Genomic DNA, 14,901 nt, shown 5'->3' with positions numbered 1-14,901 from the left:
AGGTATTCTCTAACAATGTTGGAGAAATGCCAAGCATTATTCATTTACATTTAGCCAGGCTAAACAAGAGTAGTCTTCTGAAAACTATGCTTTAACCCAAAAGAGTGTTTTAGTGTTGGAAAGTTCAGGCACTCAAGCAGGCTAGTGACTTGGTAGGGCAGCATAAGAACCTAAATCATACCTTCTTAGGTGGCTCATCTTTTAAATGATTGTTTTCCCACTAGACTAGAAGCACTACAAAGATAGTGACTTGTCTATTTTATCTCTGTTTATTTAGTATCCTTATGGGTGTTGCAAATTGGCACTTAACGAACATTTGTTAAATGGATAGACGGGAGACGGCTGGCTGGCTGGATGCTTGAGTTGTTAAAATATTGTGGTTTAAAGAAACACACACATACAGAGAAAGAAGTAGAAATCCTGAAAAAGAGTTCAGCATAAAAAGAAAAAAAAAAAAAAAAGGCATGCGCACATTAAAGAAGTTACTGAAATGATTCCTTTCTGACATCACAGAGTTTTGTAGTACAGACTAGCCTTGACATATATTAGTTTCCTATTGCTGCTGCAACAAATTACTATAAACTTACTTAAAACAACAAAACTTTATTATTTACAGTTCTGGGGGTCAGAGGTCCAAAATGGGTCAGCAGGGCTGTGTTCCTTCTGGAGGATAATCTAGGATAATCTCCCCAGCTCAAGATCCTTAATTTAATCACATCTTTAAAATCCCTTTCATCAAGTATAGTGACATATTCACAGGTCCTGGGGATTAAGATGTGGACATCTTTGGGGAACCATTATTCTGTCAACACCTCAGTTCTACAAAGCCAAGGAGTTCTCCCAGAGGTGATGAAGACTGAGGGGTGGGAATCTGTGGTGGTTTTAAACTCTATGTATTCCAGAAAAACATGTTCTTAAATTTAATCCATTCCTATTAATGTTAACCCTTTGTAGATAGGAAATTTTGATGAGGTTACTTCAGTTAACGTGTATGTGGGCCAGCCCAATTAGGATGCATCTTAATCCTATTACCGGAGTCCTTTATAAGTGGAATGAATTTAGACACAAAGAGAGAAAACCCACAGGAAGTAAGAAGCTGAAATCAATGAAACCTGGAAAAAAAGGGAGAGTTCAGAAAACCCCGCCATGTTCCTTGCTATTATATGAGAGGAACCAAGGATCATTGGCAGCCAGCCCCGAAATACAAGTCTTTGGGAGACAGCATCACCTTGATGCCTTGATTTGGACTTTATTTTAGCCACAAAACTGTAAGTTAATAAATTCTCATTGTGTTAGCCAACCCTTTTCATGGTATGTGCTTGAGCAGCCCAGGAAACTAAAACAGAACCCAAGGGCTGACTGAGGTAGCAATTGAAATCTCTGAGGCTACTCAAACCTTACATCCACAGCTAAGTCATTTTGGACCAAATTTCAGAATCCGTTTACTGGGAGAAAAGAGAGAGGGAGTGACGGAGAGATAGAGATGAGTGAGAGAGAGACCGCAAGATTATTTTGTCTCTTCTTGTTTTGAGTGAAGTTGGGTAAAAGTTGAAAAGAACAGCATTTCCACATATTTCCATTTAGTAAAAATGCATTCATTTCGAGGTGACTTTTTTTAATTCTTGAAAAGTGTCCTAAATAACTGGAATAAGACATTTCATGTCTGTTAAATATTAGGAAGTATTTTCTAATAGTTATCTTTGTTCAAAATGGAATGAGCCACCTCAAAAAATTAAATTGAATACAATTAGCTTCATGAAAAGCTTACCACATTGTCCCCTTTCCCTCTCATTGCACCACAGGTAGGAGGGAAAAATCTGTGTTCACTCCCTGGGGTCTTTAAATTTCCAGTAGATTGTAAAATAGAGGAGGTTATGAGACTGATACGAATCCTTAATCAGTTTCAGTTTCTACTGTTCCTAAAATGCCTGAATTTAACGGCGGCGTGTGGGGAGGACCCTGTAAGATAAAGATGAAATTACTCTCATAGACCACTAAGAGCTAAAAATTTTAATGATTCTCTTCTTTGAAACCATATTTAGTTGTTTCTTTTAAAATTGAAATCAGAATGAGACTTAGTGCGGGTCCCTCAGCCTTTTCTTTCATTAAAACTGGGTTCAAGACCCATCCTCACTGTGTGGTCGCGGTGTGCTCTAAGCTCCACGCGCTTGGATTCCATTTCTAACATTCTGAGTGTACGCGCTGTTAGCTTTTGTCAACCCAAGGGAGAACGCAACCGCATTCTGACATGCTGGCATTCTGAGCTCCTTCTAGGGTGTCTTGTTTTGTTTCCTTTCCCTACGCAGAGGGAGAAGCGTGGTCCCACGACTAAAGGTCAATCCGGTCCGCGGTCGGATAGAACATTAAGGATTCAGGTAAAAGATTGTTATCAGTCAGATCTTCCGTCCGCAAGACTCAAAAACAAAAATCTTGACGTGATAGAGGTGACAGCATGTGGCCGATGTGGTGAGGGAAAGTCAGTCCAGGGAAATGATGGCGGTAACTGAGAGCAGAATCCTGGACCGCCGCGGGAAGAACTTTGGAATTCTGGTGTCGGAAGTGCACTCTTCGCACTGTTGTCCAGTGGCCATTTTCTCCAGCAGGTTCTAGCAGTAGACGAGCAGCCCCTGTTGGCTCCGAGGGTGATGACAGCTTTTCGCCGAGACGTTTTGACGATGCTCCAGTAGGGGTCAGAGCTGAGGCGGTTACAACAGTTATATTATCCCATATCGCCATCTCAGTTTTAACTGTAAATATGATGTAAAATACAAACCGAATATAAAACAGTGGGAAAAGAAAGCCAACTTAAACACCAATAACATTCCTGTGTATTTTTTTTAGTATGGCAGAGCGCAAGTATTTATTTTTTAATGCAATTTTATTGAGACATAGTCACACAACGTACAACCCTTAAAAGTGTATAGTTGTTTATAGTTGTACATTGATCACTACAACCAATCTTTGAACATTTTCATTACTCCAAAAAATAAAATAAAAATTAGATAAAAAAATCGAAAACATTCCATTCCCCTCCTCCCCCCATGGTTCATTTACCTTTTCCCGTATATTTTTAATCTACAGATTAAGAAGCTCTGTTTTTCATACTATGAAAGCATGATTGAAGTTTGAAACCATTCATTGCTCAGGGACAAACTTTGCAAAAGAGACGGGGTCTCGCTATGTTGCCCAGGCTGAAGTACAGTGGCTATTCACAGGCGCGATCCCACTACTGATCAGCACGGGAGTTTTGACCTGCTCCGTTTCCGACCTGGGCCGGTTCACCCCTCCTTAGGCAACCTGGTGGTCCCCCGCTCCCGGGAGGTCACCATATTGATGCCGAACTTAGTGCGGACACCCGATCGGCATAGCGCACTACAGCCCAGAACTCCTGGGCTCAAGCGATCCCCCCGCCTAAGCCTCCCGGGTAGCTGGGACTACAGGCGCGCGCCACCGCGCCCGGCGCGCTCAGCAAGTGCGAGGTGATGCTAGAAGCTGAGTTAGGATGACGTCATTAGTTGTGCCGCTCTACAACGTCTCTGAGATCCGGTTCTATTCACCCGCGAAGCAGCGTTGCCACACGGCGCACGCGTCACTGTTAGCACTGCATCATGGGTAAATCGTGTCCCAAAGCTTGAAGAGCGCATGCGTTATATACTTCCTTCCTTTTCCTCGTTGCATCCCTGGAAGATGGGTCACCAGCAGCTCTACTGGAGTCATCCCCGAAAATTCGGCCAGGGTTCTCGCTCTTGGTAAGAAAAAGAATGTAGTGTGGGGAAGGGTTGCTCCGGGTCATAAGACTGGGCGAAATCTAATGTAGTTAAGCCCGCGAATGGCGCGTGGAGAAGAGGAAGTCGCAGCGCGGTCGCCGCCATTACAGGCCTGTCCTGGTCTGGAAAGACCGGCGGTGTGGGTGGTGGCTTTCGAAGCGTAGAATCCTGTAATTTTTCAAATCTACAGTAACGCCATTTCTTTTATTGCAGCCGCGTCTGCTCAAACCGGCACGGTCTGATCCGGAAATACGGCCTCAATATGTGCCGCCAGTGTTTCCGTCAGTACGCGAAGGATATAGGCTTCATCAAGGTACGGGTCTGCAGACGCCATGCCGTCGTGGTTGTGTGAGCGGAGAAAGTTTTCTTATTTCCTTAGTTGAGCATTCGACCAACAGCGTTTACCTGTTATAGTTAGTAAGTCTCCTCCTTGGTAGCGAATGGCACTGTTGAGTGCCTGGTAACTGTTCTTCCATTCGGCGGCCAGATGAGTAGAATTAGGAGGCTGAAGACCTTAAAAATAGTTCCTCTAGTTCCTTTTTACCCACCTCTGCCACTTCGGTGCCGTGTCCTATGCTGTATGCAATTATTTATTTTTCTGAGTCCACCCAGATTAAGTTTTATATAAGTACTGAGACATTTTGCATTCAAATATATTTGTGAACCACTGACCTGAAATTTTTGATAAAGTCGTTTACCGCAATGAGCTCGAGATTTCGGGCCAGGAAGACCTTCTTAGAATTCTGCAGAGGCAAGTCTGCTACCTAAAGTGCAAACTAAATCCTTTGCTCTTTAAACTACAGTCTCCAGTTTTCTAATGTATAATTTTGTTTAGCATACTGAGTAGAATGTACTCGTTAGAAAATAACATCTTTGTGTGGGTGTATTAATAGTGGGTGTGAATTGTGAATAAGAGATCAGCTCCAGAAGAGATGGAAGGTGTATTAAGTTCAAGCTTTTAGCGTTGACCAAAAACCCTGTATATATTTGGTGTTATAATATGGGAGTTCACGTAACTCGGTGGTAGGAGGCGTTTATCACAGAGGAGAAAAAGAACGTTGGCACTTGTGAAACTTTTAGAATAGTATCCGGCACACATTGAGTACCAATGCATAAGTATAGTTACCTACTTAGTCACCATTCAGAGCTTTTGGTAAAGATCATTTCATGTAGTGGTGTTTTGATTTGGAATGTTTCTTTGAAGGAAGAATACCAATAATAAAAATTACAGTCACATTCAAATGTTGAGGTTTGTGTGCTTCTAGGAGGCATTCAGTAAGTATTTGAATATGTAGATTTTGGTAAGCTACGTTGGGTGGGTCTTGTTTCTGTAAGCCAGTGTTTGTGAGAAAAACTTAGGAATTTAAAATATTTTGTAATAATTTATTTCATATTTGCTTTTTTTTTTTCAGTTGGACTAAGTGATCTTCCTTGATCTTCCACGACATGTACCTGGCTGTGGAAGCAATGCTGGCTCTTTGTATATAAAATAAAACCTAGAAAACTAAAATTATGACTTTAAATGTGAATGGAATAAATTTGTTATAAAAGTCTTACATAAAAATTTATTATGTGGATTTATCTTGAGATATGGCTTATTTTCCCTAGATACCTAAGGATATTTGTACTGAATTCTGGTAAATGCCACTATTGGTTTTATTTTTAATTTAGAAAATGATACCTTTGGAGAAAGCAGAGCAAATCATTTAATTTTCCACTAATTTTGTTTTTACAATTTGTAAAGCATGCATTTTGTTGTGGAAAGGTTCTAGAGATACACATGTTTATGGCATGTATTCTGAGATGATAAACATGTCTCCTGAGTAATTGAGTCATTACGGCGAGCAGGGACAGTGGAAGTGTTAAAAAGATGTTAAAAATGTTTTTGGGTAATCCTGGAGATTGTAGGCCTTAATAGAAAAAAGTTGGTAAGTTTCCCAAATATTTTTATGGAAGCAAGGGAGCAGTGATTATTGTTACAATGGAAGTCTCAGAATTTGCAGTTGGAAAGTAACTAAATAGATGTATATTTGCTGAGAAAAGTATTTTTCAGCAATTGAAGTGGGATTGCAGGTTATGCAAGAAATTAGGATCTTGAAAACTATTGAGGGGCCCAGTATAAGTTGCATAAATGTAGTGTGGTGGCTTTCACATATATTGATAGTGTAGTGACAGATGAGGGATGAAAGTAGTCTAGACTCTTGCCCGAAGTCCAGTACTTTGACCTGCCACATTGTCACCTGGGTTCCTATTAGAAATGGAGTTTTGGTCTCCAGCTCACACCTGTAGATCACAGGTTATTATAACAAGTGCCCCCAGGATATAATTAGGAATATTACAGGTTTGAGAAACACTGCACTATCATTAATGGACTACTGGAAAATCTTGAGTATTTGTGTTCCTGTTTTGTGCCAGCCACTGGGGTTCTGTAGTGATGGGGTAGCAGTACATAACATGCTGTGAAGAAAAAGAAGGCATGTGTGCTAGATGTTCAGAGAAGGAAGGCATGCCTACATCTTGGTTAAGAGATTGGTCAGAGCTTTGGGCAAAAATTCCTGGAGCCTTCCAGGAACAGAGCAGAGTGAGTGAGAAACATGGAATTCACCAGGATCTGTTATTGAAGCCCTGTGGGCCATGTTTAGATTTAATTTTAAAAATAAGATTCCTTTTGGAGGAGTGACGTGGACTAGGTTTTTAGAAATTCATGGCTGTTGTGAGCAAGATTTCAGTGCAGCAAGAGTAGAAACAGACTTGGAATAGTTTAGGCAAGTAGTCTTGGATGGATGGAAGTATTTGAGGTAGTCACAAATAGTGACTTCTGAAGGGGGAGATGAACAGGATAAAAAAATGTAGGGGATGGAAAAGAGGTTTCCAAGGGTTTGGACCAGAGCCACTGTAAGTATAGATTTGCTACTGAGGTAGGGAATACCATGAGAAACATGTTTTGGGAAGATGAGTTCAACTTCGGGCATACTTTGAGACACTCAATTTGAGATGTATGCTAAGCATTTGTATAAATTTGGAGTAGAGGGTAGGTTGAGATTGGAGATGAAACTGTGGTTGTCCTCACTATGAATGGCATCTGGTTATTTGGGGATCTTGTGACCCGATGAGATCTAGGACCTTGAGTGTAGGCAATAAGAATGTAAATAGAGAAGAGGACTGCTCCCTGTGTTATTCCAGGCTTTAGAGGTAGGAAGATGAATTCAGTGAAGCAAACCAAGGAAGAAAGAAGCAGGAATGTCATATACTAGAAATGAAGTCAACTATATTCTCATGCTTCTGATAAAGACAACTTAATCACCACAAAGACATCTGACGGTGGGGTTGGGGGGGACAACCTACAGGAGTGCGACGGGAAGCTGGAGTGGAAAAAGCCTCATAACTGACAGTGGCTAAGTTATCTGCATATTTTTGAAAACAAAAAACACTGCTAGTGTGCCTCCTAGAGTCTTAGAAAGAGGACATGGAAGTTAGGTACTTTGCAGCTTAAGCTTCATGAGTTTCATGTTAAATCCATCTCACCTTTTAACCCTGAGTTCCTGGAGTACGTGACAATAAATTGCATTTGCTGCTAGGGAAGAAGGGTTTTCAGGGAAGATTCAGGTTTCAGTCAGGGTAAGGCAGTGGAAAGGATAGTGGGAAAAGAGGTTGAGGATGTCGGAAGGATAAACACATCTTGACTTAACACGTCAGGAGAGGGCAACGGAAATTCTACATTTGTTACTTCTAGAATCTGCTCTATGTACTTCTTCCTTTGAGTGATTTTAATCTGTATCCTTTCCCTGTAATAATCTCTAACTGGGTAAAATAGATTTTGGTGAGTTCTCTTGAGTCCTAGCAAATTACTGAACCTAAGGGTATTTTAGGGAATCTCCAAACTTGCAGTTGGTATCAGAAGTGAGGGCCTTTTTGGGGACTATATTAATTACCTGTGGCTGCTGTGACAAAGTACCACAAACTGGATGGCTTAAAACAATAGAAATGTATCTCTCCAGTTTGGGAGGCTAGTAGTCTAAAATTAAGGTGTCAGGGCCATGCTCCCCCTGCAGAGTCTAGGAAGGAATCCTTTGCCTCTTCCTGGCTTTTGGTGATGGCCAGCGATCTTGGGCATTCCATGGTTTATGGTAGCATAACTCCAATTTCTGCCTCCATCTTTGCATGGTTGTTTTCTCCCTGTGTCTTTCTATCTTCACATGGTGTTCTTTGTATCTGTGTCTTATAAGGACACCAGTCATTGGATTAAGGATCCATCCAACTCCAGTATGACCTCAACTAACTATATCTGCAAACACCCTCTATTCAAATAAGGTCATATTCACAGGTATCAGGGGTTAGGACTTCAACATATCTCTTTGGGGGACACACTTCAACCCATAACAGGGACTGTCCCCTCCAGCTTTGTAGATAGATACCTTTTCAGTTGACCTAAACTTATTGAAGATTGTGCATTGATGCTTCTTCACTTTTTATGGGCCCTCTTCTATCAATACAGAAAGGCCAGGGATCCTGGTCTGTGGAAAATTATCTAAATGGCTAATGCCCCCAATAGTTTTAAAGTAGTGGGCTTTACATTACCTTTGTCTAGGGCATAGTTCTTGTTGAAAACTATCTTTAATGGCCATTGATGCCTTCAGGATTTGGACTTCCGGATAGTGAGCACAGTATTAGGTAGTATTATAAAGGGTTTAACAAGGTATTTAAATTCCCCCAATATCCACAAAAACTGAAAAAAAAATAAAAAGGAAGAGGATAAGATACTAAATACTCATCAGTCTAGAAGATAAAAGGTTCAGTTTGTTGATCTCACTGAGCATATGTGTATGTAGGAATCAAATTATATAGGGGCCAATACTTAGATTATTGTACTACTTCCAGTTGTCCCCTGTCTTGTAGAGTTTTAAAAAAATTGAGATCAGACTTGACAAGCTTAATTTAGATAGGCTTATTATCATTTAATGTCTTGAACTTAAAGACATTCAGGTAAATGGAAAATAAAGAAGTCAGGACTGGCTTTTTTGTTTACTGAAAATCCTTTTATTAAAGTCAGCCTGTTATGTGTGTCAGTGGTGACCACTCCCTTGGGCTGATTCCAGGCTGGATCTTCTGACTGCTATAAAGAAATGCTGGATTCCCTGACAGATGTATTGAAGGCCCAAAGAACCATAATGCCCTCTCCTTTCCACCTCCCCCCATCCCCACCGTTCCTATTAACTCTTAACCCTTGACACGTTCCATCTGCTTAGAAAGAGATTCCTGCCTGCCTGTGTGCCATTTGGTTGCCTTCTGGACTCCTGTCCTTTCCTCAGGTCTCCCATTTCTCTGTAGGTGAATCCTGACCAGGGCCTCTTACATCGTTGGTCAGCACACTGGACCCAGCATGTTTCCATTCAGTTGTTCTATAGTGTGATGGTTAGGTTCATGTGTCAACTTGGCCAGGTGATAGTACCCAGCTGTCTGGTCAAGCAAGCACTGGCCTAACAATTGCTGTGAGGACGTTTGTGGCTGGTTAATAAACCAACAGGCTGGTTTATTAAATCATCAATTGACTGCAGCTGTGACTGATGACTCACCAAAGGGCGTGTTTTCCACAATGAGAGAATGCAATTGGCTGATTTAATCCAATCAGACAGATAGAGGACCTTCACTTCTTCAGCTGTCCAGTGAAGTGTTTCCTGAGGAGTTCGTCGAAGTTGCCGGTTGGTTTCCTGAGGAGTTCATTGAACACGTTCGTCGAAGATCCCGGTTCATTTCCTGAGGAGTTTGTCGAAGTTGCCGGTTTGTTTCCCTGAAGAGTTCATCGGACATCTTTGGAGTTGACAGTTTGCTGACTGCCCTACAGAATTTGGACTTGTGCATACCCACAGTTGCATGAGTCACTTTTATAAATTTTATAGTCATGGATACCTCTCAATGATTCTGTTTCCCTAGAGAACCTTAACTAATAAATATAGTAAAACCTTTGTTAGCTCAGATAACCCTGAACTACTAATGTAATAGCATTAACAAATAGGAAAAGGCATGAATTTCCATTGTCAGAGAAAATAATACTGTGAATAGAGCTGCTGAGGTCTAGGAGGGAGGGAGAAGAGTTCAGAAGTATTTGGAGAAGTGGGGGTGGGGTAGGGTTAGAGGCTACTGTTATGAGTAAAATCATGCCTTCTTTCTGCTTGTATATTACAGTGGTTCTGGGGCCTGAACCAGTAATGCAGGATCTCGTGATTCTTTCTCAACATGTTTTAGGACAGGTCAATATTCTGGAGCTGACTTTGTAATTCTTACTGTGTACAGTCTGGGTTTCTGAATGGAATCACTATAGGTATGTTTATGGTCTTAGATGTTGCAGCAATGAAAGAAAATAATGGCTTTATTTAATAAAGTTGTGGGAGTATAAGTACCAGTACCCTCATGCACATTGCACAACCCAATAATAATTATACTGATCATGTAAACAGCTCCCCTGTGTAGAATAGCTGAACATTCATTGCCAAACATCAAGCATTAACAGCAGGAGCTAGAAAAATCAATATGCCTTTACCCAGGGAACCAAAGATATGTGGGTTACTAAAACCCCTAACAGTTGCCTATAAAGAGTAATATCTCATGATATTAATGCTAAAGGAGCTTTTTTGTTTTATTTCTAAATAACGAAAAGAACATAAATCTAGTTGGCAGAGTGATAAACATTCATGGCAACACAGACCAATAAAAGCACATAATAAGAAATGAACCTGTTCCTTGGTAATCTAGTTGGTTGAATTTCATGTGTTCTCTTTCCACATACCCACAAATCCCATTTCATGATGACACATGTATTTGTACTTCCTTTTTTTTTTTTTTTTTTTTTTTTAACTAAAATGATGGTTTTTAACAGGAACCAGAGGTATGGTTACAATTGCATAGTCTGACACAAAAAACCTGTGGGTGGATCAGGAATTGGAAGGTTACAAAATAATGAGGGTAATGCTAGGTGTACAGGAAGAAAAGCTGTTCCAGAGAGCCTCAGGAGCCAGGCTAATACAGCCTCTCCCTGTGATCCTGTCTGTGCTCACCCCTGGAATCCATCTTTCCAGGGCCAAAGTCACTTGTGTTGCCACCACCCCAGCCCCCTTGGAAGCCCCCACGGTCTCCGCCATGACCTCGGTAGCCACCCCAATCATAGCCTCTTCTGCCACCACGATGATCATCTCCATAGTTACCCCCCATGTGAGAGCCTCCTGGACCCCCTCCTGGACCCTCAGGTTTAGGGGCCTTACATTGGTTGCACTCATTCCTCCAAGAAAAGTTCATGTTTTCACATGTCAGATTAGGACACTTCCAGTCCCCAGCTCGCTGCTGTCCTCCACCGCCACCACTTCCACTGGGGAATTCTCCCCAGCCACTGCCACTACTACCACCTCTGTAACCTCCACGGCCCATGGGTCCTCCCCGCCTCGGCCTCCATGACCATTGCCACTGCCCCATTGAGGTCTGCTCGGTGAGTAGGAAAGGAGACCTTGATAGGATTCCCAGAGAATTCTTTACCATCAAACCAGTCAGTGGCGGCTTTAGCAGAAGGTGGGTCATCAGATGAGACTGTTGCCTCTCCCCTCAGCTTGCCTGTTTCCCTGTCTGTGTACAGATTAATCAAGGGCTGCCCTGTTTTTTATTTGTCTTAATAATACCAATCTGCTTGAAGTAATCAATGACAGACTCAATTGTAACATTTTCACCTAAACCTTGCACAAATATGGTGGTGTTGTGTGAATTATCCTGTTCAGAGTCATGACATGATCTTTGGTCCCGAGGGCCACCAAATTTATTGAAGCCACCATGGTCACTTCTGCCAATGCTGCTTCTGCCTCCACAGCCACCTCCACGATCTCTGGGTTCATAGCTACCACTGCTATGGTTGTAACCACTGCCACCAGCCCAGCCACAGCCCCCACAGTCCTGCTGGCCTCCCCGTGGCTGCCACTGCTACCACTCTGGTCCTGATTGCCATAACCGCCACTGCCACTGCTCATAGATGGCTGATCTTGTTCATACTTACCATAGCTTCCCAAGGTGCTACTGGGTGCTGGCTGCTGCCCATAGCCAGGGTAGGAGGACTGCTGCCGGTAAGATGACTGGGAACTCTGGCCACCACCATAGCCACCAGTTGAGCCATATCCCTGGGGAGCTGACTGGGTGCCATAACCTGTGTTCTGGGTCTGCCTATAAGAACCACCATAGCTGCTCTGGCCATAGCCTGAAGTGTCTGCTGACTGGCCATAACTACCCTAACTCAGCTGTCCATGGGGTTGCCTGCTCTGCTGGGAGTAACCCTGCCCAGGCTGGGTGGGGTAGGCCCCATAGCTTTGAGTTGCTTGTTGGGTATAGGCGTTTGAGGCCATGTTCACGCACGCCCGCATGGGCCGACAAGCAGCAAGATTCCAATGCTGTAGGGCACCGACGCCTCGAGGACTGAGCCTGTATTTCCTTTGATAGTAATTAACTCCTACTACCATTCATGAAGGTTAAGTGTGGACATCTAGCACAGATGATATATTCAGGCATGTGGGGAACCAAGCCTTTCATGTTACTTATACCATGTCCGGGGTGGCGGCCTGGAATGCTGGGCCGCAAGCCTGCATGGAACGCCGTGCAGTCATGCCTTGTAAAGATGTGTGTCTTGTGACTATGACAGCAGTGTTAACCATTGACCCCAGATTGTTCCTTCTTATCTGCAGCAGGATGTAAAGATTAATATCTGAGAGACCCTGAATGCTTTTGATTACGTAGCGTAGTCTTGCTTTGTGTAACAAACGAATAAATAACTGGAGCACAGGTGCATCAGCACCCACTTGGCACACGATGCTGTGGGTCCCTGCTCCCTTAAATCTTAACTTTGTGTCTGTGTTTCATTCCTGCATCGCCCTGTCAGCAACACAGGCAATCATAAAAGGAAAGGGTTTGTGACGATGAATTCATGTTTAGAACTGCAGCCCAAAGATAGAGATGGCCCATCCCACTAGCAATGGTATGCCTGAGAGATCAAAGGAGTGTTGACCCAGTATGTGAAAGATACAGAAGCCAAACTTTACTATTGTACAATTTTGTCTTATGCTAGTTCTATCAAATATCACAGCTTCTGAAATTCTGAAGTCCTTTGCCCAGGCTGGTTTAGGTTTCCGTGTTCAGTCAGGACTGATGGGGAGAAGGCATCTTTCATATGACTCATTGAAATGAAACCATCCTTCTCCTTAGGCTTTTTAGTTGGAATGTTGCTTTTCAACAGTCATATTCCTATATCTTCTTTTAATTCTTTGTTATCAGGGCAGAAAGCATTAGCAGCCCTTGGAAAGAACACTTCTGTGGTATGTTTGAATTGTTATTTTTGGATCCTGCATTTGAAAGATGCCTTCAGATCTGAAATTTTATAGTAAAAGGATTTTACATTTGTTTAGTTTTTACAGAGCAGTTTCATATTCTTTTTCTCCATTTATCACAACAGTTTTGCCAGACACACAGATCAAGCGTTGTTATACATGTTTTTTAGATCAGAAAACTAAAGTTGGTAGAGGTTGAGTGACTTACTTAAAGAAGACACACACAGAGGCGGGGCAAGATGGCGGACTGGTGAGCTGTATGTTTTAGTTACTCCTCCAGGAAAGTAGGTAGAAAGCCAGGAACTGCGTGGACTGGAGACCACAGAGCAATCTGACTTTGGGCATACTTCATACAACACTCATGAAAACATGGAACTGCTGAGATCAGCAAAATCTGTAAGTTTTTGTGGCCAGGGAACCCGCACCCCTCCCTGCCAGGCTCAGTCCCGTGGGAGGAGGGGCTGTCAGCTCCGGGAAGGAGAAGGGAAGAACTGCAGTGGCAAGCCCTTATCAGAAACTCATTGCTACTGATCCAAACTCCAACCAGTAGATAGACTGAGACCCAGACATCAGAGAATCTGAGAGCAGCCAGCCAGCAGAGGAGGAGACAGGACATAGAAAAAAAACAACACGAAAAAACTCCAAAATAAAAGCGGAGGATTTTTGGGAGTTCTGGTGAACATAGAAAGGGGAAGGGCAGAGGCTCACGGCCCTGAGGCTCATATGCAAATCCCTGAAGAAAAGCTGATCTCTCTGCCCTGTGGACCTTTCCTTAATGGCCCTGGTTGCTTTGTCTCTTAGCATTTCAATAGCCCTTAGATCTCTGAGGAGTGCCCTTTTTTTAATCCTTTTTCTTTTTCTAAAACAATTACTCTAAGAAGCCCAATACAGGAAAGCTTCAAAGACTTTGCAATTTGGGCAGAGTCAAGACAAGAGCAGAACTAAGAGAGCTCTGAGACAAAAGGCAATAATCCAGTGGCTGAGAAAATTCACTAAACACCACAACTTCCCAAGAAAAGGGGGGTGTCTGCTCACAGCCATCATCCTGGTGGACAGGAAACACTCCTGCCCGTCGCCAGCCCCATAGGCCAGAGCTGTCCCAGACAACCCAGTGTGATGGAAGCGCTTCAAATAACAGGCACACACCACAAAACTGGGTGTGGACATTAGCCTTCCCTGCAACCTCAGCTGATTGTCCCAGAGTTGGGAAGGTAGGAGAGCAGTGTGAATTAACAAAGCCCCATTCAGTCCATCATTTCAGTGGACTGGGAGCCTCCCTACACAGCCCAGCAGCCCAGAACTGCACTTGGGGGGACGGCACTCACCTGAGACATAGCACAGTCATCCCTCAACAGAGGACCCAGGGTGCACAGCCTGGAAGAGGGGCCCACTTGCAAGTCTCAGGAGCCATACGCCAAAACCAAGGACTTGTGGGTCAGTGGCAGAGACAAACTGTAGCAGGACTGAACTGAAGGATTAGACTATTGCAGCAGCTTTAAAACTCCAGGATCACCAGGGAGATTTGATTGTTAGAGCCACCCCCACTCCCTGACTGCCCAGAAACACGCCCCATATACAGGGCAGGAAACACCAACTACACACGCAAGCTTGGTACACCAATTGGACCCCATAAGACTCACTCCCCCACTCACCAAAAAGGCTAAGCAGGGGAGAACTGGCTTGTGGAGGACAGGTGGCTCATGGACGCCACCTGCTGGTTAGTTAGAGAAAGTGTACTCCACGAAGCTGTAGATCTGATAAATTAGAGATAAGGACTTCAATTG

General features: G+C 43.1%; 1 protein-coding gene and 1 pseudogene across 1 annotated transcript; one reads left to right on the top strand and one right to left on the bottom strand.

Annotated features, from left to right (window-relative positions):
- Positions 1–3,592: 3,592 nt before the first annotated feature.
- Positions 3,593–5,335, top strand: RPS29 (ribosomal protein S29). Its single transcript, XM_037831565.1, has 3 exons — positions 3,593–3,749; positions 3,981–4,080; positions 5,180–5,335. Exons 1-3 carry the CDS (start codon positions 3,643–3,645, stop codon positions 5,186–5,188), a joined length of 216 nt encoding a protein of 71 aa, XP_037687493.1. The 5' UTR covers positions 3,593–3,642; the 3' UTR covers positions 5,189–5,335.
- A 5,446-nt stretch (positions 5,336–10,781) lies between these two features.
- LOC119530813 lies at positions 10,782–12,142 on the bottom strand (annotated as a pseudogene).
- Between the last annotated feature and the right edge of the window lie 2,759 nt (positions 12,143–14,901).

Source organism: Choloepus didactylus, chromosome 4 (genome assembly GCF_015220235.1).
Source record: "Choloepus didactylus isolate mChoDid1 chromosome 4, mChoDid1.pri, whole genome shotgun sequence".
Taxonomy (NCBI): Eukaryota; Metazoa; Chordata; class Mammalia; order Pilosa; family Megalonychidae; genus Choloepus; species Choloepus didactylus.
Note: the sequence above shows the minus strand (reverse complement) of the source record. Positions and strands in the feature narration are given on the sequence as shown.

What these genes read in the sequence shown, in the direction of transcription:
- RPS29 (XM_037831565.1), top strand. Translation starts at nt 3,643, where the DNA reads ATGCGTTATATACTTCCTTCCTTTTCCTCGTTGCATCCCTGGAAGATG. An exon ending in GGCCAGGGTTCTCGCTCTTG is followed by an intron (nt 3,750 to 3,980) that starts GTAAGAAAAAGA and finishes CTTTTATTGCAG; the next exon opens with CCGCGTCTGCTCAAACCGGC.